Raw genomic sequence first — 23027 nt, 5'->3', positions numbered from 1 at the left:
TGTGAAGTACTCAGACAAGTACCAAAGTTTGACTATCATCCTGGCTCCCCATATCCCCGAGAATGGAAAAAAATCACACTTGCCTATCAAAATAAAATTCTAGTTTCTTTTCTTCTTATAGTATGACAAATTGCTGTAGTCTTGGCTGCAAATTGGTAAGTAAAATATTACTGCATTCTGTCCTACAGACTTGTGGGATAGAAATTTATTGGACCCTAATACAAGGGCCGATTATGAATTTATTCTTGCTTACTCAACATTTTATATACATAGATTTTGGTATTTTTATTCTGATTTTGAATTTTTTTCTTTCTACCAAAAGTTTAACTTTCTTACATTTTTTTTCTTTATATTTTTTTGGGTTTTTTTTTGCTTTGTTTTTCTCTTTCTTTTGATAATTTACTCATACACCCCCATAACTCAATATTGCATCTTGAGCTGAACTGGATGTTTTTTAATGTCCACTTCAGGGGGGATTGTATTTTAATAAAAATTCAAGATTTTGAAATTTTGTTTGAGAAAAGATATTCAAAGAAGAAGCTTGTTCCCTCCTAAATCCGGAGAATGAACTGTTGCAGAAAGACGCCAGAAAACCTACACTACATCAAGAAGATCCAGAATGAACTTTGAGTGTGGTTGATTGAACTGAAGTTTGATTGAACATTTATTTGAATGTATACTCTTATGCCAAAAGGGGACTGTCCCCTAATTGGTTTTTGTCAATGTGCCCAGCAAACATTGGTTTTGCTGTCTGTTTTTCTCCTCTTTCCCTCTTCTATCTAACTATTGTAATTTCCTCTTAGACGTTGAAATTATGTATGCACCTGCAGTTAGAAAATTTGAAGGTGCAGGATGATTATGTTTAGTGATCAATTGGGAGACTAGTCTCCCAATCATCAGGGGGGATTGTGAACTTTAGATTTCTCCACCCTACTTAGTCTAACAAAATCAGGAATGTCTTGTGAACTTTACATTACTCCACCCTATTTAGTCTAACAAAATCAAGAATGTCTACACCCATACTTAAGGATTAAGTATTTAGGAGGATGGCCTATGAAAGACATATGCTAGCAAATGACAAATTAGAAACAGCTAAGAGTCCCTGGGCTGTCCTAAGTCAAGCTTAAGCTACCATTGGTACAGACGAGATGCAGGAAAGTGATGTAAAGCCATCTATATATTTTACATCACTTCCTCTCTTTGGCCTCTTTCCCTGAAGAGGTGGCTCTGGCTGGCAGCATGCTAAGCATTCTGACATCTTGGCATGGTGGCAGCTATTGTCCAGTTTGGAGGTGAGTTTTCCTTGATACTATACTGGGAGAAGCTGAGTAGCTAGTTTCGGTGAGGCATCTTAGTTGAACTCTCTTGGAATTTAGGCTGATTCCTTTCTCCTTTACCTTCCAACACTATCCTCTTAAAAAAAACAACAACACTAATTTGAACTTCCCTGGCACAGGCCAGGTGAAAAAAAATCCTACACCTTTCCCTCTCCCTTCTCCTTAATTTCTTTCCTCTATATTAATTAAAATCACCATAAATTTCCAGCTGACTTGGGTATTTTATTTGGGATATTCCCTGGTGACCATAATTAATTTAGTTTAGGTCACAACCCTAAAATTATCCTTACACTACAAAATACTGTTAACTGTCAAAAGCAGAGCACAGCAGTTATAACAGTTCCCCTAAAATCTAGAGAACCACAGTATGCACAATAAAATTATTTATTTTCTTTAAAATACAGAAAACAAGATACATGTGCCAGGATTATGGAGGAAAAAAAAAAACAAGTGGGACAGTTAGATGGCTCTGTGGATAAAGAACCAAGTCTAAAGACAGAAGGTTTCAAATTTGGTCTCAAGCACTTCCCATATGTATGACCCTGGGCAAGTCCCTTAATACTCCATTGCCTAGCCCTTACCACTTTTCTGCCTTAGAACCAATACACAGTATTGATTTTAAGACAGAAAGTAAGGGTATTAAAAGAAAAGTGGGGGCAGGGAATAAACCCAAGGAGGAGTAGGCTACAGGCTTTACAGTACTCAAAGAAAGAGTAGTAGGGATTGAGAAACAAGGGAGAAACTTCTGTTTAACAATAGAAGATATCTACCAGCAGCTTGGAGCATAGAACAAAATGTGACTTCATTATCAGTGAAAGATATCCTTGGAATTGACTATGGAGACTCTGGAATTGTTCAGGACTGGTCTGAAATATTTTTGTGTGGGAACATCTGTAGAATAACTTCCAGAGTATGTGTCATTATTTTATCAGGTTAATCCTGATGTTCTTTATGAATATTTAGAAATTAAGGCAATTCTAAATAACAAAGAATCATCAGAAACAGTATCACATTGATACTATTGCTATTTATAGCTTGCTCCAGGATAAGCTAATCATCTCAAATTCCATGGTTTAAATTGACTTACTTTTTTTTTAAACCCTTACCTTCCGTCTTGGAGCCAATACACAGTATTGACTCCAAGGCAGAAGAGTGGTGAGGGTAGGCAATGGGGTCAAGTGACTTGCCCAGGGTCACACATAAATTGACTTACTTTTTGATACTTAAGACCTCAATATGTTTTCATTTATTTTCCCTTATAATTGAAGGGCTAGAGAGTAGAATTATAAACTCGTCCCAAAGTTTCCTTTACATAAGGTTCAAGATATTCTGGGAAACCTAATTTTCTTTCAAAGGCTCTCCTTGGTTTAAATTAGGCTCCCCTCTTTTTTGCTTCCTTTTCTGTATTGTCTTTATCCATTATATTATAAGCCCCTTGAAGGCAAGCACTGTCTTTTTCTTATTTCTATTCCCAGCACATAACACAGTGCCTGGCACACATGAGGTGCTTAATATTTACTGAACTTAGTTAAAAGAGTAGGCTCCATGTGTCTTTGTCAAATTACATGAAAAAATTAAGACATAGTCATATATACATTAAAAAGATAAGAAGGATCTTTTCAAGATAAAAGATAGTCATTTAATTTCTCATTGGCTTCCTTAGAAATTTCTTGAGAACTGAAATATGGACTCCCATCCCATGCCCTTTTGTTAATAAGCATATTTGGTGATGGAGACTTCAAGGAAGCAATGACTACCCTTCTGATGACAACCAAACCTCATTAATCTACTTTGCGTTAAACCTTTGCTTCCATTTCTCCATTTCCTGTTCATTATAAGAGAGAGAAAAAAATTTGTTCATAATAAAAATTAATTCAGGTCCTTCTAATGCAGCAGGCTTAGCTGTACTATCTGCATGATGATTTCCTCTAGAGACAGGGACAGTACCACCTGTATGAGCAGAACAATGAACAATAGTCAAAACTCCTGGTACCTGGAGAGCAGAGACCAGTTCTTTGCATCAAGAGTATTCCAATAGAATGACAAACACCAAAAGCATACCTGGAGTCTATGTAAATCGTTGCTTCCTTTCCCTTAGCAAGTTTGCAGTCATTTTTGAGAGCCAACAGTTCTCAGCACTAATATTAGAGGGTAGTGAAACTGCCCAAATGGTAGAAAATTCTGTGACAGCATCAGCCCCAATGTAATATATGCCATTCCTCATAAAAGAAGAACCATCAGTGAATAAAATTAAATCTGGATTTTCTAAAGGTATGTCACAATGATCATTACAGGGCTTTTCAGCCTTGTCTACCATTGATTCACAATTATATAATGGTTGCCCAGAGACTGGAAAATCAGGAAGATATGTTGCAGGATTATGGACTGTATATCACTGAAAGATATTTTCATTTCCTAACAAAGTTATCTCATATCTAACAAGTCTTTGATCTGAAAATCCTCAAGTCCTATACTGGAGCTATAATTACTTGACCTCTTGGGGGCCCAGAACCATTATGGGACTCCCAAATATTATATCTGTTGATTGATTTACAAGCAAAGCTGTGGCTGTGACCTCTCTAGGACAGGGTAGTGCTCCAGCAGCAGCTGAGTCCAGTTGTGCTGAATAATAAGCCACTTTGTACTGTGCAAGACCTAAGGTTTGAGTTAAGACTGCAGAAGCTATCCTGCTCTGTTCATGTAAATACAAAATAAATGACTTTTTTATAATCTGGAATTCCTAGAGCAGGGGCAGACAGAATGTTGTTTTAATTCTGAAAGAGCTGACAGATGTTCTGAATCTAACTGACATTGTTGAGGGACTGAATCTTCAGTGAGAGGTACAAGGAGTAAAGTCATTTCCCCATAACAAGGAATCCATTGCCTACAGAACCCCTAAGATTGCTTTCAACTGTCTCTTTTTAGAAGGAGTAAGAAGTTGAGTAGCTTTGATGCACTTGGGGGAAATAAAGCAGACTCCAGCAGTTAAAACAAAACAATTAGTCTATCTTTGGAAGACATCACTGAACTTTTGACCTAGAAACATTGTGGTCTCTCCTGCATATCTTTAAGAGAAGATGCCTACTGTGCTCCTGGCACATCTGTGCATCTGATGCTGCTAAAAGCAAGTCATCCACAAATTTTATTTAAAAAGTTCACCCCACCAAATATTAGCTAAATGCTGCTTTAAAAGTTGTGAAAACAAAGTTAGATTCTCTACAAATCCATTAGATAATCTTGTACATGTTCATGGGGAACCTTTCCAGGAGAAAGGAAATATTTTGTGAGAATTTTCATGAACGGAAATGGAGAAAAATGAAAAACACAATTCCAACACTGTAAAATATTTGGCTTCAAAAGAGATTGAGATGATGTTCGTAGGATTTAGAACCACGAGATGGCACTGGACAGCATAACTTTTTAGTGCTGTCAGACCTTTTGCAAACCCATAAACAGGTTTCCCATGTGGACCTGGCTTAGGCTTTTTTATGGGGAAGACAGGAGAATTATTTTTGGATTTTCATGGAATTCATATCCCTTGCTCAATTAATGACTCAATTATTGGAGATATTTCTTCAACAGTATCCTTGGGTAAAGGATAATGAGGAAGGGAAGGGGAGGAGGAAATGACACCTTTTGTCTTAATCTGAACATGAACAGCTGACTTAAGTAGGCCTATATCAACAGAGGATAAAGTCCACAGAGATTCAAGGATATCTACAAGAATTTCAAAGGAAGGAGCTATTACCTCTTGACTATCAGGAGGAAGGCCTGGGAGCAAAGTTAGAGTACTCTGGAAGTTCTAGAGCTAAAGAGCCATCTGTAGAGCAGGTAGAGTGGCCCTTAGTTTACATAGAAGATCTCTCCCTAACAGATTTGTAGAAGAATCATGCATTAAAAGAAATTAATGCTCTACTGATAAAGGTCTCATGGACACCATGCAAGGAGAAAGCTTAGTGACATTTTGAGGCTTACCTGACACTTCTACCATATTTAAAGAACTTTTAAAATCACATTCCGATGCAGTTTTGCTAAGACTGATCTATTTTATTGAGACTAGACTAAAGCTTCCCACTTTCATACCCTCATTGCCTAACAATCTAATTTAAAAAAAAACAATGCTGGAGATTATAATTGTACCAAATCTTTTCTCCCTGTGCTTCTTCTCAGAAACATGGAACTCAAAAATAAAATCTACTCTTTACTTCTTCTGTGCTAGAAAAAAAAAACTTAAAAAGAAGGGGAAATGAGAAAAAAGCAAATGAATAAAAGCTCTATCTTCATATTGCAGATAGTTATTCGTAAAATTAATCCTGGAGATTATATATTGGATTTTAATTATCTCTTCTTAAAAGTGAGAGAGAGAGAAATAGGAAAGATTGCCCTTAACTACAAAAGTCCCCAGACTGCACTTTCTTTCTCCAGGAACCAGTTATCCATTTGGCCCCAGCCCATTTTACAAGAAATTGCATGGGAAAGACATGATCAAAGCCTCCTGGGCAGAGCACAGAGAGCTCTCACTCAGGATGAAGCCATAGACAATGACAGCCTAGCTCCCCTTTGGTCCCCCATCTCTTATAGAGATAATGATATCATTCTTAATGGGGATCTTTGTTAAGACAGTACAGGTCACAAGTCCAATCCTCTAGGAACAGCATCTGACAGCCCATTCAGGAGTCAGGGCTTAAGATGGACATGTGGTCTTCCTCTATCACATGAATTGATATCCTTTCCTAATGCATCTGTGTGGGTAAATGCTACATTTTTATATTAATTTTACACATGTGGCCTAGATAGAAGTGCCCAGGTCAGGCCCAATCTTATGGCCTATGTCCAAATGAGGTGTGCTGATAGGGTGACATTAAGGTACTGAGTCCTTTACTCCATTATCAAGATTCAGGAAAGCCTTATACTTCAAAACCCTCTGGAGACCCAGAGTTACTATTCTTTGGGCCTGGGCTTTGGGAATACAGATGACTTCAAGTCAGATGACTAAGGCTATTGATATTATGGCTTGGTGGGTGAGGTCTATGAAAATTTCAGCTCAACAGTCAGATCTAATGCAGGTATAGCTTGGTAGTCAGGTTATGTTTTATGTCCTAAAATACAGTACCTTAAAGAACCTTATTCCAACTTTCTGGGTCCATAAATATGTACTCTGGGTGCTGGGAATTCCATGGTCTTAACCTGATTCCCAGGACTTAAAGGAGGCAACATCCAGAAGATAGTATGTCCTCCATTTTCTGGCCTAATTCAAGAAGCAATTTATCCAAATGTTTAGGGGTGTAGCTTGATGGTCTTGGCCCTGTGTCATTGTGCCCTGGAAATAACTCTGTGTAATCTTTCAGTCCCATCTTGAGCCTCATATAAATATGGTCTTAGTGTCACTATTCCAGGTAGCCTGAACCTAATGTGGGGAACCCAGTAACTCCAGTCATCAGTGACAAGAAGATTCTTTGGCAAAACCACCAGTCCTAGTATATGTTTTGCCTGGATTGAGATGTCTGGAGTAGACCCCAATCTTATGGCCTATGTCAAAATGAGGGGTGTACCAATTATGTGACATCAAGGTACTGAGTTCTTTGCCTTATTATTATCAAGTCTCAGGAAAACCCAACAACTCAAAATACTCTAGAGACTCAGGGTTATTGTGGCCTGGGCTTTTCATAGGGGTTACTTCAAGTCAGATGACCAAGAATATTAATATTATGACTTGGTAGGGGAGGTCCATGAAAACTTTAGTTCAACATTGAGACCTAATGCAGGTATAGCCTGGTGGTTAAGTTATTGCTGTGAATCAATTTTATCTTTGTTCTTATAATGAGGCCTTGTGGACCCTTAAACATTATGAGTTTGACCTAAAAAAGTATTAAGATGACCTGAGACCTGTGTTCCAGACTTCGATGTTAAGGGTCCCATGCTTCCTAGTCTGGTGAGTATAACCACTGCTCTAATCTGGTGATAAAGTGAGAATGAGATGACCTGTGTCTATGAATAACAGAGTCCATGCAAGCATGCACATGTTGTCCAAGTATTTTTGGCCCTGATATAGTATATAGGAAATCTTAATGATGCAATTGATGAAGCAAGAAGTAATAGCTCTTCTGTGCACCTTTGTCATTTGGGTCAGATTTTGAGGTCTAAGAGTATGGTCAGAGAATCATTTTAACAATCCCCAACTGAGAGGTTCAGAATGCTATGAGTAACCTGGTTTTTGGATAAGTTGATGGTTTTCAAAGTGGTGGCCCTGGTGTTACATTCAAGTGAAGATGGCATAACCCTGGCTTTGTGATTAGGTAGAAAAGTCCTAAAAGGGAAGGAACAACCCATATTTGGCAACCTTAATGTTGTAGGGCTTCACTTTCATAACCAGTGTTCCTTCCTCACAAATCCAAAGCACTTTTGGACATATTGGGCAAAATTGTTGTTATTGCAAATATAATTTTAGACCTACATTCTCCATGATGAGAAACCTCAGCCTGTTTCTTGGATCATGAAGCATTAAAAGATGAAAGTTCTTTTGGAGGTTTAGATTGAGGCAAAGTTGAATGAAGATGTAAAGGAGAAGGCTGAGGATGAAGTCTAATCAAGGGCCAAGGATACAACCCAGACAACAGTGCAGAGGGTGGTGAAACCTGCAGTGGCAATGGCAGAGGCTACAGTGATGGTGGAGACTGAGGAAGTAGAGATAAAGAATTGCCTGGATTGAAGTGTCCAGAGCATGCCCAAACTTATGCCCTATGTCCAAATGAGGTGTGTGCTGATAAGGTAACATCAAGATTCTAAGTCCTTTGCCCCATTTCTATCTAGACACACCAAAGCCCTATACCTCAAGACCCTCTAGAGACTCAGGGTTAGTGTCATGATGCTTGGGCTTTTGGAAAAAGGATTACTTCAAGTCAGGTGACCAAGGCAATTGATATATTTATGACTTTGTGGTTGAAGTCCATGAAAACTTCAGCTTAACAGTCAGGCCTAATGCAGGTAGAGCCTGATAGGTCATTTCTGTGGCTCACTTTTTATCCTTGGTCTTGTAATTAGGCTCTTGTGGACCCTTAACCATTATTTGTTGTGCCAGCAACAAAAATATAAGGTTGACCTCAGCCCAATGTTCCAGGCCTGGATGATAAGGCTTCCATGGTTCCTAATCTGGTGATGGTATAACCACTGCTCTAGCCTGGTGGTAAATTGGAGATGAGATGACCTGTGCCTGTGAATAACAGAGTCCATGCATGAATGTACATGGTGCCCAAGCATTTGGGGCCCTGTATAGTAAATGGGAAGTATTGAAGATGCAATTGATGAAACAGGAAGTGAGAGTTCTTCTGTGCATCTTTGTCATTTGGGTTAGATTTTGAGGTCCAGGAGAACGTTCAGAGAATCATAACATTTTAACTATCCCCAGCAGAGAGGGTCAGGATGCAATGCCTTAGCTACTTTATTCTTGGGCAAGTTGGTGGTTTTCAAGGCTATGACCCTGGAACAGCATTCAAATGGAGATGACATAAACCTGGCTTTATGGTTTAGGTGTAAACATTCTAACATGGCAGTAACAACCCTCAATTGATGACCCTGATGATATGGGGCTTTAGTTTCCTAACCAGGCTCCCTTCCTCTTAAAAGCCCAGGGACTTTGGGGACATACTGGCCGCAATGAAGTTCTTGCACAGGCAGTTTTAGCCCTACATGCTCCATGGAAAGGAACTACAGCCTGTTTCTTGGTCCTCTGGAAATTGAAAGATGGAAGTTGCATTGGAGGTTTAGGTGGGGGTAAAGGTGAATGAAGATGTAGAGGTCGAATCTGAGGCTGAAATCTGGTCTGAGGCTGAGGCTGGGGCCCAAATAGGGGTGTTGTTGGTAGTGGTGGTGGTGGTGATAGAGGTGGAGGTGGTGGTGCAGGTGCTGGTGATTGCTTTTGTGGCAGTGGTGGTGGCTGCAGTGATGGTGGAAATTGAGGAGTTGGAGATGAAGAAGATGATAATGGGCATAGTTGGGAAGGGGTAGTTACAGCTGAAGATACCTCCAAATCATCATAGCTCTTTAAAACCTTGGGAAAGTGATCACTGACTGAAGGAGTCAGTGCCCTCAGGTAAGGGTGTGATGAATCCTCAACCTGATGATTGGGGTCTAGTAGAGTTTCAAAATCTGATTTTACACGAAGGGGCTCTGACTTTGCCTTGAAATCTGGGAAGACAGGGGCACTACCATGTAGTTTAGGGCTTGAAGATGACATATACTTCAGATAAGATAATGGTATTGCTGTTGATCGATGGTAAAGATGGTCACAGTGGAAAAGGTCATCCTGGTAGGGACGGTGGGGATGGTGGGGATGACCACTGGGGAAGGGTAGCTGTGCAGATGAAGCTCTCTGACAAGGTATGACTGATGAATTGGCCCTGGACTGGCGGTCTTGATGCCGTGATGGAGCTACCCTATGAGGAGGACATGGTAACTGCACAAATGTGGACTGTTGACAAAAACCTTTTGGAGGCAGCTGGACCAGGGATGCTGATGAAAAAGAAACAATGTAAGTGGGGTTAAGGAAATACAAATAGAATGTAAGTACAGGAAGGGAACTATGGAATAAGGGGAAGAGGAAGGAGAGGTGATGAGGACCTGGCAACAATAGTTGGGCTTTCATACTTTATAAATATTCACCATTGAATATAAATATTCACTTTGACATATATTGCCTCATTTAATCTACTCAGTAAGCCCTTTTAGTTATGAAAAAAGATATTAACATCCCCTTGTGAGGAAATAGATCATATTTACACGGCTAGATTTTTTTTTAAGAACTCTTAACCTTCCATCTTAAAACTGATAACTGAGTATCAATTCTAAGACAGAAATGAGAAAGGGCTAAGCAATTGGGGTTAGTGACTTGCTAGGGTCAAACAGCTAGGAAGTATCTCAGTTCAGATTTGAACTCAGGTCTTCCCTACTCCAAGCCTGTGTGCTCCCAATCTACTCTGATGCTTGCCATTTTGCCAAGCACTTTCCTGGGAACCTGTAATACAAGTACAATGATTCTTAAAGAAGGGAGATGAGTGGCTTGCCCAAGGCCAAAGTGGAGAATAGTAGCAGAGACAAGATTAGAACTCAGATCTTCTGATTTCTAGATCAGTGCTCATAAATGCAAAGCTGGAAAGTATATTGAAAGCCATCTAGTCCAATCCCCAACATCTTACAGATGATGAGAAAATCAAGATCCCAGGTGGAGGTTAAGGGAACATGACCCAAGTCAGAGGCAGGATTGAAACCAAGGCCTCTACACTATTCTGTGTCAGGCTGAAAATCACCAGACTGGGATCAGATGTATGAGAACTAGAACTAAACACTAAACAAGAGATAGGTGATGGGGGCCCATTTCGGAAAGCCAAAGTTCTCACCTTCTGGAAATAGCCGGTATTTTCTCACCATTCCTCCACTGAAGGATTTCCTTGAGAAAATTACATATTAACAAAAACAAAATCAAATGAGAAAATCTGTTTACAAGTATCCCTGAATATGCTATTAATCAAAGATTGAAGGCTCTTTAAATTAGTTCTTCCTAGTTTGGGACCTTTTTTTTTTCCTTTTGTCCTCATTGTGAACCACCGTGTGTGTTGTGTGTGTGTGTGTGTGTGTTTATGAGAGTAAATGTATATATACACACACATAAATACTTATATATAGTATATGACCTTATCCTAAGATTAACCTCTATAGAATCTGTTCAATATATGAAGCAAGTTATTCCTCTCCTTCCCAATTTTGGTCATACTATCCATCTTAACCATAGTCTACTCAATGTCTTTATTAAAACTTATTCAAAGGATCTAACAAACTCATTTCTACAGAGATAGTTAAAAAAATGAGAATAAGCTACCTTATCCTAACTGAAGCCAGGCAATTTAAAGGATTGAAGTCCTCTGATGGTGTATTTTACCAAACATTCATTGATCTCAATAAAACTTTCTTGACAAAAGCATCTTTCTCCAGCCTCTCAAGTTGCCCACGATCAGGCTTTAAACTGCTTAGTCTTGCCATACAATCCCACAAACTCAAGTGTTCTTACCCTCCCAGAAGAATCTTCATGCATGCTTTTGAATTTTTAATAGACAATTCAAAATATTTTTAATGGAATATTTTGTGAAAGTGCCTTAGGAAATTGGAAGCAAACTAGATAATCAAAACTTTGGACTGAGAAATCTTAGTCGAGAGCAGCCAGCCCACTCTTCTAAATTCTGCTTTTCTCCCTATCAGTCCTCCACGGAGCCATGTGGATGATCCCACATTTAACAGGTTACATAACCCCAAAGTGTGTCTCATCAATAGGAATTACAAGAAGAACAAGAACAAGGGGATTTGAGATATCCCCAAAATCAGAACAAGGATTTATTGTAATTTCTTGTTACCTTGTTGGGTTAGAAATTTCCTGAAAGGTAGAGACTAAGATGTTAAGTAGACAGTAAAGATAATATTTTTCAATGTATAAAATAAAATATATAGGATTACCAAAAAAATCAATTGTATTGAAGCAGTTACCAAAATATTTCTTTACAACAAGTCCATGGATTCCAGGTTATAAATCCCTCTTTTAATGATTATCAAATGTAACAAACACTGGTTTCTGCTGCTCAGGGGCTTAATCAAGGAAGTAGGGAGCAGCTGGGTGTCTCAGGTGCCTAGCCCTTAACATTCTTCTGCCTTGGAACCACTATGCAGTATTGATTCTAAGATGGAAGTTAAGGGTTTGTATTTTTCAAACATTAATAATAATAATCAAGGAAGCAACTTCCGGTTAAGATGGCGGCTTAGAGAAAGCTAAAGCTCAGATCTCCTGAAAACCCTTCCCGACCGATCTCAAACGATAAGCTCCTAAGGCGCCGAAATTCAAAACGATCAACAGCACAGACCCTGGGAACCCTCCTCCTGGACCTGGACCCGGATCAAAAGGTACGGCTCCCCTTAAAAGCCAGAACCCGAGATCCCTCGGACCTCAGGGGTAGGAGCACAGAGTCCAAGGCTCCCGGAAGCCGCAGCCCGGCCGGGCTCAGAGAGCAGAACCCTCAGGGCCTTCTACAGTCCCGGTGAAAGTTACTGCCTGGGGCTTCCGCTGCAGAGAGCTGGTCGAAACAACAGCAACCCTCAGGGCGGGCAAGACAGCCTCACGGGCTGGATCCTGCTATCCAAGTCGCAGTGAAAGTCCTTGCCCGGAGCTTGGGAAAGCTGCAGCCCATCCCCCCCGCAGGCCTACGAAACAGCCTCACGGCCAGCGATTCTGAAGGCAACTTCCTGAAAGCGAGCTAGGGGGAGAGTGTGGCCTCGTGGTCTGACCCTTCCATTCCAGTTCCAGTGAGGCATATTCAGTTTAACCCAGGGAAAGCTCATAAAACCATCTGCCCAGGACTAAAGCCTCTGAACACCAGAGACAAGAAAAACTAATCCTCCACATTCAGAAATGGCAAACTCCACAGAACCACAGAAGCCCCAAAATACCAAGAAAAATAAGAAGAAAGGGGCGACTTTGGACACATTCTATGGAGCCAAAATACAAAATACAGAGCAGACAGAAGATATTATAAAAGAAAATGCTCCAAAACCTTCCAAAGGAAATGGAAACTCTCCACAAACCTATGAAGAATTTGAATCAGAAATGACCAAAAAGATGGAAGCCTTCTGGGAGGAAAAGTTGGAAATAATGCAAAAGAAATTCACACATCTACAAAACCAGTTTGACCAAACTGTAAAAGAAAACCAGGCTTTAAAGGCCAGAATCAGGCAGCTGGAAGACAACGATCGTGTAAAAGAGCAAGAATCAATAAAGCAAAGCCAAAATACCAAGAAATTAGAAGAGAACATAAAATATCTCACCGACAAGGTGATAGATCTGGAAAATAGGGGGAGAAGGGATAATTTAAGAATAATTGGACTCCCAGAAAAGCCAGAAATAAACACCAAACTGGACATGGTGAGATACAAGATATAATCAAAGAAAATTGCCCAGAGATTCTAGAACAAGGGGGCAATACAGCCACTGACAGAGCTCACAGAACACCTTCTACACTAAACCCCCAAAAGACAACTCCCAGGAATGTAATTGCCAAATTCCAAAGCTATCAAACAAAAGAAAAAATCCTACAGGAAGCCAGAAAAAGACAATTTAGATATAAAGGAATGCCAATCAGGGTCACCCAAGACCTTGCAAGTTCTACTCTGAATGATCGTAAGGCATGGAACATGATCTTCAGAAAGGCAAGAGAGCTGGGTCTCCAACCAAGAATCAGCTACCCAGCAAAACTGACTATATACTTCCAAGGGAAAGTATGGGCATTCAACAAAATAGAAGACTTCCAACTTTTTGCAAAGAAAAGACCAGAGCTCTGTGGAAAGTTTGATACCAAAAATCAAAGAGCAAGGAATACCTGAAAAGGTAAATATTAAGGAAAGGGGAAAATGTTATCTTCTTCTTTTACTCAAACTCTCTTCTATAAGGACTACATTTATATCAACCTATGTATACTAACATGTGGGGAAAATGTAATGTATAAATAGGGGGTAAAGAAAGACCAAATAGAATAATCATTCTCACACAAAGATTCACATGGGAAGGGGAGGGGAAGAAAACTCCTATAAGAAGGAGAGGAAGAGAGGGGGGGGTGGTTAATTAAACCTCAATCTCAGGGAAATCAGCTCTGAGAGGGAAAAACATCCAGATCCATTGGGATCTTGAATTCTATCTTACCCAACAAGGGTAAGGAGAAGGGAAAACCAAGGGGGGGAGGGGGAGAGGGAGAACAAAAAGGGAGGGAAAGAGAGGGGGGAGGGGGAGGGAACAAAAAGGGAGGGACTAAAAAGGGAAACATCAAGGGAGGGGACAAGGGGCACTGATTCAAAGTAAATCACTGGACTAAAAGGTAGAGCCGAAGAAGAAAAGGTTAGAATTAGGGAAGGCAATCAAAATGCCAGGGAGTCCACAAATGACAATCATAACTTTGAACGTGAATGGGATGAACTCACCCATAAAACGTAGACGAATAGCAGAATGGATTAGAATCCAAAAGCCTACCATATGTTGTCTTCAAGAAACACACATGAGGCGGGTTGACACCCACAAGGTCAGAATTAAAGGATGGAGTAAGACCTTCTGGGCCTCAACTGATAGAAAGAAGGCAGGAGTGGTAATCATGATATCTGATAAAGCCAATGCAAAAATAGACCTGATCAAAAGGGATAGGGAAGGTAATTATATTTTGTTAAAAGGGACTATAGACAATGAGGAAATATCATTAATCAATATGTATGCACCAAATAATATAGCACCCAAATTTCTAATGGAGAAACTAGGAGAATTGAAGGAAGAAATAGACAATAAAACCATACTAGTGGGAGACTTAAACCAACCATTATCAAATTTAGATAAATCAAATCAAAAAATAAATAAGAAAGAGGTAAAAGAAGTGAATGAAATCTTAGAAAAATTAGAATTAATAGACATATGGAGAAAAATAAATAGGGATAAAAAGGAATACACCTTCTTCTCAGCACCACATGGCACATTCACAAAAATTGACCATACATTAGGTCACAGAAACATAGCACACAAATGCAGAAAAGCAGAAATAATGAATGCAGCCTTCTCAGATCACAAGGCAATAAAAATAATGATTAGTAATGGTACATGGAAAACCAAATCTAAAACCAATTGGAAATTAAACAATATGATACTCCAAAACCGTTTAGTTAAAGAAGAAATCATAGAAACAATTAATAATTTCATCGAGGAAAATGACAATGGCGAAACATCCTTTCAAACCTTTTGGGATGCAGACAAAGCGGTAATCAGAGGTAAATTCATATCCCTGAATGCTTATATTAACAAACAAGGGAGAGCAGAGATCAATCAATTGGAAATGCAAATGAAAAAACTGGAAAGCGATCAAATTAAAAACCCCCAGCAGAAAACCAAATTAGAAATCCTAAAAATTAAGGGAGAAATTAATAAAATTGAAAGTGATAGAACTATTGATTTAATAAATGAGACAAGAAGCTGGTACTTTGAAAAAACAAACAAAATAGACAAGGTACTGGTCAATCTAGTTAAAAAAAGGAAGGAAGAAAAGCAAATTCACAGCATTAAAGATGAAAAGGGGGACAGCACCTCCAATGAGGAGGAAATTAAGGCAATCATTAGAAATTACTTTGCCCAATTATATGGCAATAAATACACCAATTTAGGAGAAATGGATGAATATATACAAAAATACAAACTGCCTAGACTAACAGAAGAAGAAATAGAATTCCTAAATAATCCCATATCAGAAATTGAAATCCAACAAGCCATCAAAGAACTTCCTAAGAAAAAGTCCCCAGGGCCTGATGGATTCACCTGTGAATTCTATCAAACATTCAGAGAACAGTTAATCCCAATACTATACAAACTATTTGACATAATAAGCAAAGAGGGAGTTCTACCAAACTCCTTTTACGACACAAACATGGTACTGATTCCAAAACCAGGCAGGTCAAAAACAGAGAAAGAAAACTATAGGCCAATCTCCCTAATGAATATAGATGCAAAAATCTTAAATAGGATACTAGCAAAAAGACTCCAGCAAGTGATCAGAAGGATCATTCACCATGATCAAGTAGGATTCATACCAGGGATGCAGGGCTGGTTCAACATTAGGAAAACCATCCACATAATTGACCACATCAACAAGCAAACTAGCAAGAATCACATGATTATTTCAATAGATGCAGAAAAAGCCTTTGATAAAATACAACACCCATTCCTATTAAAAACACTAGAAAGCATAGGAATAGAAGGGTCATTCCTAAAAATAATAAACAGTATATATCTAAAACCAACAGCTAATATCATCTGCAATGGGGATAAACTAGATGCATTCCCAATAAGATCAGGAGTGAAACAAGGATGCCCATTATCACCTCTACTATTTGACATTGTACTAGAAACACTAGCAGTAGCAATTAGAGAAGATAAAGGAATTGAAGGCATCAAAATAGGCAAGGAGGAGACCAAGTTATCACTCTTTGCGGATGACATGATGGTCTACTTAAAGAATCCTAGAGAGTCAACCAAAAAGCTAATTGAAATAATCAACAACTTTAGCAAAGTTGCAGGATACAAAATAAACCCACATAAATCATCAGCTTTTCTATATATCTCCAACACAGCTCAGCAGCAAGAACTAGAAAGAGAAATACCATTCAAAATCACCTTAGACAAAATAAAATACCTAGGAATCTACCTCCCAAGACAAACACAGGAACTATATGAACACAACTACAAAACACTCGCCACACAACTAAAACTAGACTTGAACAAATGGAAAAACATTAACTGCTCATGGATAGGACGAGCCAATATAATAAAAATGACCATCCTACCCAAACTTATTTATCTATTTAGTGCCATACCCATTGAACTACCAAAATACTTCTTCACTGATTTAGAAAAAACCATAACAAAGTTCATTTGGAAGAACAAAAGATCAAGGATATCCAGGGAAATAATGAAAAAAAACACATATGATGGGGGCCTTGCAGTCCCTGACCTAAAACTATATTACAAAGCAGCAGTCATCAAAACAATTTGGTACTGGCTAAGAAACAGAAAGGAAGATCAGTGGAATAGACTGGGGGAAAGCGACCTCAGCAAGACAGTATACGATAAACCCAAAGATCCCAGCTTTTGGGACAAAAATCCACTATTCGATAAAAACTGCTGGGAAAATTGGAAGACAGTGTGGGAGAGACTAGGAATAGATCAACACCTCACACCCTACACCAAGATAAATTCAAAATGGGTGAGTGACTTAAACATAAAGAAGGAAACCATAAGTAAATTGGGTAAACACAGAATAGTATACATGTCAGACCTTTGGGAGGGGAAAGGCTTTAAAACCAAGCAAGATATAGAAAGAATCACAAAATGTAAAATAAATAATTTTGACTACATCAAATTAAAAAGCTTTTGTACAAACAAAACCAATATAACTAAAATCAGAAGGGAAACAACAAATTGGGAAAAAATCTTCATAGAAACCTCTGACAAAGATTTAATTACTCATATTTATAATGAGCTAAATCAATTGTACAAAAAATCAAGCCATTCTCCAATTGATAAATGGGCAAAGGAAATGGATAGGCAGTTCTCAGATAAAGAAATCAAAACTATTAACAAGCACATGAAGAAGTGTTCTACATCTCTTATAATCAGAGAGATGCAAATCAAAACAACTCTGAGGTATCACCTCACACCTAGCAGATTGGCTAACATAACAGCAAAGGAAAGTAATGAATGCTGGAGGGGATGTGGCAAAATAGGGACATTAATTCATTGCTGGTGGAGCTGTGAACTGATCCAACCATTCTGGAGGGCAATTTGGAACCATGCCCAAAGGGCGACAAAAGAATATCTACCATTTGACCCAGCCATAGCACTGCTGGGTCTGTACCCCAAAGAGATAATGGACACAAAGACTTGTACAAAAATATTCATAGCTGCGCTCTTTGTGGTGGCCCAAAACTGGAAAATGAGGGGATGCCCATCAATTGGGGAATGGCTGAACAAACTGTGGTATATGTTGGTGATGGAGTACTATTGTGCTAAAAGGAATAATAAAGTGGAGAAGTTCCATGGAGACTGGAACAACCTCCAGGAAGTGATGCAGAGCGAGAGGAGCAGAACCAGGAGAACATTGTACACAGAGACTAATACACTGTGGTATAATCGAACGTAATGGACTTCTCCATTAGTGGCGGTGTAATGTCCCTGAACAACTTGCAGGGATCCAGGAGAAAAAAACACCATTCATAAGCAAAGGATAAACTATGGGAGTGGAAACACCGAGAAAAAGCAACTGCCTGAATACAGAGGTTGAGGGGACATGACAGAGGATAGACTCTAAATGAACACTCTAATGCAAATACTATCAACAAAGCAATGGGTTCAAATCAAGAAAACATCTAATGCCCAGTGGACTTACGCGTCGGCTATGGGGGGTGGGGGGGGAGGAAAAGAAAATGATCTATGTCTTTAACGAATAATGCTTGGAAATGATCAAATAAAATATATTTAAAAAAAAAAGAACATGCAAAAAAAAAGAAAAAAAATAATCAAGGAAGCAGCCTCTGGAGAATTCAATCAACACAAGATTATGGAAGTCAAACATAAGCTCCCCCAAAATTTACCAGTTGCTTTCTGCTTCAAAGTCTTTCAGAAATATTTACCAAACTTACAAATTCTCTGCAATAATATTATAAATTGTAATGGAGAGAAGCTGTTAGGCCAACTTTTAGAATTTGGATATCCTGATGCTTATTTTATCTGGTGATAATCTGAGCCAGCCCCTCCCCTCCTACTCAAGGGACAAAGTTATATGAGCTTTTTCAAGGGTTTTTCAAAAAATATTGAGCATTCTCTTAAGTTAAACAGAATTCACTTCAGAATATCAAAACTCTGGTTGCTAATCACTGGCCCAATACTTCCTAATTTAGAGTTCTTCTTTCCACCTGCCTGTCTTTGAAGGGATCAATCAGAGACTCCGTCATCCTGACTTGTGGGGGAAATCAGAAAGGAACTGATAGGAATCTCCAAGGAACAAGAAACTAAAGGCTAAAGAGCAACTGTGTGTGTGTCTCTCTCTCTACTGTGCATATACCTTCAGCTGTTTAGCTCTCATAGGCTTGGTCCCAAAAGGGACTAAGAGGGTCTCTGTCTCAACTGTCCCTGGCTACCTTGACTTCCTCCTCATTTTAGAGGTGCTACCATACCCCATACTACCTCACTCACCAATAAAAACAGGAGAAGATAAAAAATAAAGATCTTTAAATGCTCCTGAATCAGGAAACTTGACTTTTCAGTTCCAGCTTGTGGTCCTGGTGGTCGTAAGCTTCCCACACAGTGGAAAACTATGGCACTGAATCTCCAATAAAAATAAAAGTCGTTTCAGAAAAACAGTACTCTCTCCTGAGAGGACAACATCTTGGTATGTAAAGGAAACAGATATGCTTCCTTAGACAACCAGGGCAAGACTGGGTTTTTCTGTCTCAGAAAGAGAATCTGGGAAGCCTCTGACATCACAAAGTCCCACTTGATTCTTTGTCTTGTTACACTCACAACTATACCATTCTTTTCTAGGGGATCAGTCAGTTACCAAAGAGAAACATAGAGATGAAAGATAGCTCACTCTATGGAAGCTGTATTAACATGAGCAAGCAGCACTCCCTCCCTTGAAGCTTCATCAAGTGCTTCAATGTCCCCTCTTAGCTTTCATTGATCAGAGTATCCCATAGTCCTTTTCCATAGAAGACAGTATTTCCTTTGTTTTTATCATGAAACTCTGAGTTTCTATTATGTACTTTTTCTTCTAAAGAAATATACATGTGAATATGTATAAACATACATATAAGAATGCTTCAGTAATCCTTTTTTCTTCTTTTTCTTTTCTTTTATCAACCCTATCTTTGGGAAAAGTCATTTAACCCTTACTGGACCTCCATTTCCTCATATGCAAATAATGAGAGAGGAGGCATAACTAAGATGATCACCTCTTACACATCCATTCTTCTTCAAACTATTTGATTCTATACTTCACAGCCTCTGATTCCAGAAGAATTTCACAAAGTCTTTAGGACTTGAAAGATTCCATATAACAAAACCCTCCCAAACATGTCTTCTATGTCTGGCATTAAGGAATGTGAGCTCATTGGAGTCCATCCTTAGCCACTTAACTGGAGAACTCCTCAAAGACACCCTGAGGCTTTCAATCTAGATGCCATCTTGTTCCTTTCCACTCCCTTAGAGTCAAGGGCACAAGGAAGGGAATTTGTAAGAGGAGAAAGATGAGGAACAAATTCCAACAGCCTTAGTTCACTGAAGCAGAAATACAAACTGCCAAATCCCCAGCTACCTAGTATGTACCCAGATAAAGGCTTGAGGGATGTCACTCTCTAACTAGGATTGTTTCACTTTTCCCACTTCATCTACATCTTTTATTTCTGCCCTCAGATAAAGGTCTCTTGCCATCTTTAGAATCCATCCTGACCCAGGTCATTCCATCTTTTAATGAAAGTTCTACTTCCTTGCAACCCAACCACATAACTATAATTATGTGCCATGAATCCTCTTAACATTCTAGATTTGTAATTTCTTTGTGGCTGAGTATATATCACATCATCTCTCCTTTTTAGGGTTAGAAAATAAAAGACTTACTGAAGCCATAATAATAATTCTGTATACCACATCTGAATAGTGAATCTGCCCCAAGTAGATATATGGGAAAGAGAGAATCACTATACCTCAGTCAGTGATGGTCAATCTTTTCTGAGGGAAAGACAAAAACAGAGTTTTTATTCTTTAAAAGGTACGCTATCCAAATCAAAACAACTTGGAGGTATCACCTCACACCTAGCAGATTGGCTAACATGACAGCAACAGAAGGTAATGAATGCTGCAGGGAATGTGGCAAAATTGGGACACTAATTCATTGCTGGTGGAGTTGTGAATTGATCCAACCATTCTGGAGGGCAATTTGGAACTATGGCCAAAGGGCGATAAAAGATTGTCTGCCCTTTGATCCAGCCATAGCACTGCTGGGTTTGTACCCAAAGAGATAATAAAGAAAAAGACTTGTACAAGAATATTCATAGCTTCACTCTTTGTGGTGGCCAAAAATTGGAAAATGAGGGGATGCCCTTCAATTGGGGAATGGCTGAACAAATTGTGGTATATGTTGGTGGTGGAATACTAGTGTTCTCAAAGGAATAATAAAGTGGAGGAATTCCATGGAGTCTGGAACAACCTCCAGGAATTGATGCAGAGTGAGGGGGGAAGAACCAGGAGAACATTGTACACAGAGACTGATACACTGTGGTACAATCGAATGTAATGGACTTCTCCATTAGTTCTCATGCATTATTCTCATGCATTATTCTCATGCACTGTCCCTGAACAATCCAGAGGGATCTATGAGAAAGAACACTATCCACATTCAGAGGAAAAACTGTGGGAGTAAAAACACTGAAGAAAAACAACTACTTGATTACATGGATCGAGGGGGATATGATTGGGGATTTGGACCCTACATGAGCATCGTAGTGCAAACATCAACAGCATGGAAATAGGTTCTGATCAAGGATACATGTAATACCCAGTGGAATTGCACATCAGGTATAGGAAGGGCAGGGGGAGGGGAGGGAGGAATAGAATATGATTTTTGTAATCAAGGAATGATGTTTGAAATTGACCAAATAAAAAAATAAATTAAAAAAAACTTAATTGTTAAGAGCTACTAATGGCGAAAAAAAAAAGGTACACTATCTACCATCACCACCAGACTGCAAAGTGATGCCACTCCCGGGTCAAGGAGCTTACCTCAGTTGTTGAAAATTAGTCAGTAGTTGGTGATAGTGATGATGAGAAATATCAACCCCTTCTCCATCCCCTTCATAAAGCTGGGAGGGCCAAATCAGGAGCAGAGTTGTGTTTTTTGGGAAGGAAAGAGGGATACTCCTCTTTCCAAGGCTCTTGACTTTGTATTCATCATGGTCTAAAGGGAGGTACTAGAAAAGGAGATAAAATAGAAGCACCTATTATAGTCAGGAATTTTTAGATTAGTGGAGAAATATGGAAAAAATATAGTACAATAGCTTGGATGATGATAGGGTTAAGTGAATGTCTTTAGAGAATATCCAGACATGAATATCTTTGTTTACAGAAAAATTATTCAATAATTAAGTATTATATTTTTATAAAGTTTATTAATAAATACTAGAGTAAAAGCTACCTATACCACCCTGCCTGCTCGTGAAAGAAGAGAGTGAGAGGGAGGAGCTACAGAACTTATAACCAATATGTGAAGATGCAAATGTGTACAAAGGGAAAAGGTTTCTAGGTAATACAGAAAGGAATTTTGTGTAATATAGTTTTAGGGACTAAAGAATTTCTAACTATACATTACCTCCTGTGATCCTATTGGGAGTCCAGTCTCCCAAAAGAATCCTGGAACATATAATTTATAAATTGCAAAAATTTTTGGATAAAAGGAAAAGAGAAAAAGAACAAAGTCAATGAATGCTACAGTAACAAAAAGCCAATTAGGGGACAGTTCCCTTTTGCATAAAAGTATACATTCAAAACAAATACATTGAATCCATGCAAAGTTCAAATTCACCATAGCTCAAAGTTCACTCTGGATCTTCTAGTGCAGGATGTGGTCTCTGCAGGCATCTTTGTGGTGCTTTCTCCAAAAGGTTCGCCTTCTGCATTCTGGGAGATAGTCTCTTGTAAATGAGGTTTAAACTGAAATCAAAGTTCACAACAGTAACATAGTCCCCCCCTGAAGAGAATAATAACAAACATAAGGATCACTCAGGGATGCATGACTGAATTATGAGGTATATGAATCAATTGGGAAATCAAAAACATCAAAGAATCCAAATAAAAAAGAAAAAATAACTTGTGGATAAAATATAAAATGTCAAAGTCTTATGTCTAAAAAATCTAAGTAAAGGAAAAATAAACCTATAATAGGACCTTGAATCAGGGCCTAATTAAAGTGATTTTGCAGTTACCCAATCAATAGCCAGGACTACAGAAAGCTTGCCATACTATGAAAGACAGAAAAGGGCCTGGATTAAAGGAGCCAGAATGGTGGCCAAAGTGAGATGCTTGTT

General features: G+C 38.8%; 1 protein-coding gene across 1 annotated transcript; it reads right to left on the bottom strand.

The window, feature by feature from the left end:
• Positions 1-7746: 7746 nt before the first annotated feature.
• On the bottom strand, positions 7747-19420 carry LOC107652335 (protein enabled homolog). The gene is made up of 3 exons (XM_056793395.1): positions 19144-19420; positions 10730-10779; positions 7747-9845 (listed from the first exon to the last, which is right to left on the bottom strand). Exons 2-3 carry the CDS (start codon positions 10758-10760, stop codon positions 8926-8928), a joined length of 951 nt encoding a protein of 316 aa, XP_056649373.1. The 5' UTR covers positions 10761-10779; positions 19144-19420; the 3' UTR covers positions 7747-8925.
• Positions 19421-23027: the final 3607 nt, after the last annotated feature.

Source organism: Monodelphis domestica, chromosome 4 (assembly GCF_027887165.1).
Source record: "Monodelphis domestica isolate mMonDom1 chromosome 4, mMonDom1.pri, whole genome shotgun sequence".
Taxonomy (NCBI): Eukaryota; Metazoa; Chordata; class Mammalia; order Didelphimorphia; family Didelphidae; genus Monodelphis; species Monodelphis domestica.
The sequence above is the reverse complement of the archived record's forward strand: the minus strand, read 5'-3'. Positions and strand labels throughout refer to the sequence as shown.

Excerpts from the sequence above, each read along its gene's own strand:
- LOC107652335 (XM_056793395.1), bottom strand. The coding sequence starts at position 10,760 with ATGGTGAGAAAATACCGGCTATTTCCAGAAG. Across the intron at positions 9,846-10,729 it reads ATACCGGCTATTTCCAGAAG|CATCCCTGGTCCAGCTGCCT; the intron begins GTGAGAACTTTG and ends CTTTTTCATCAG.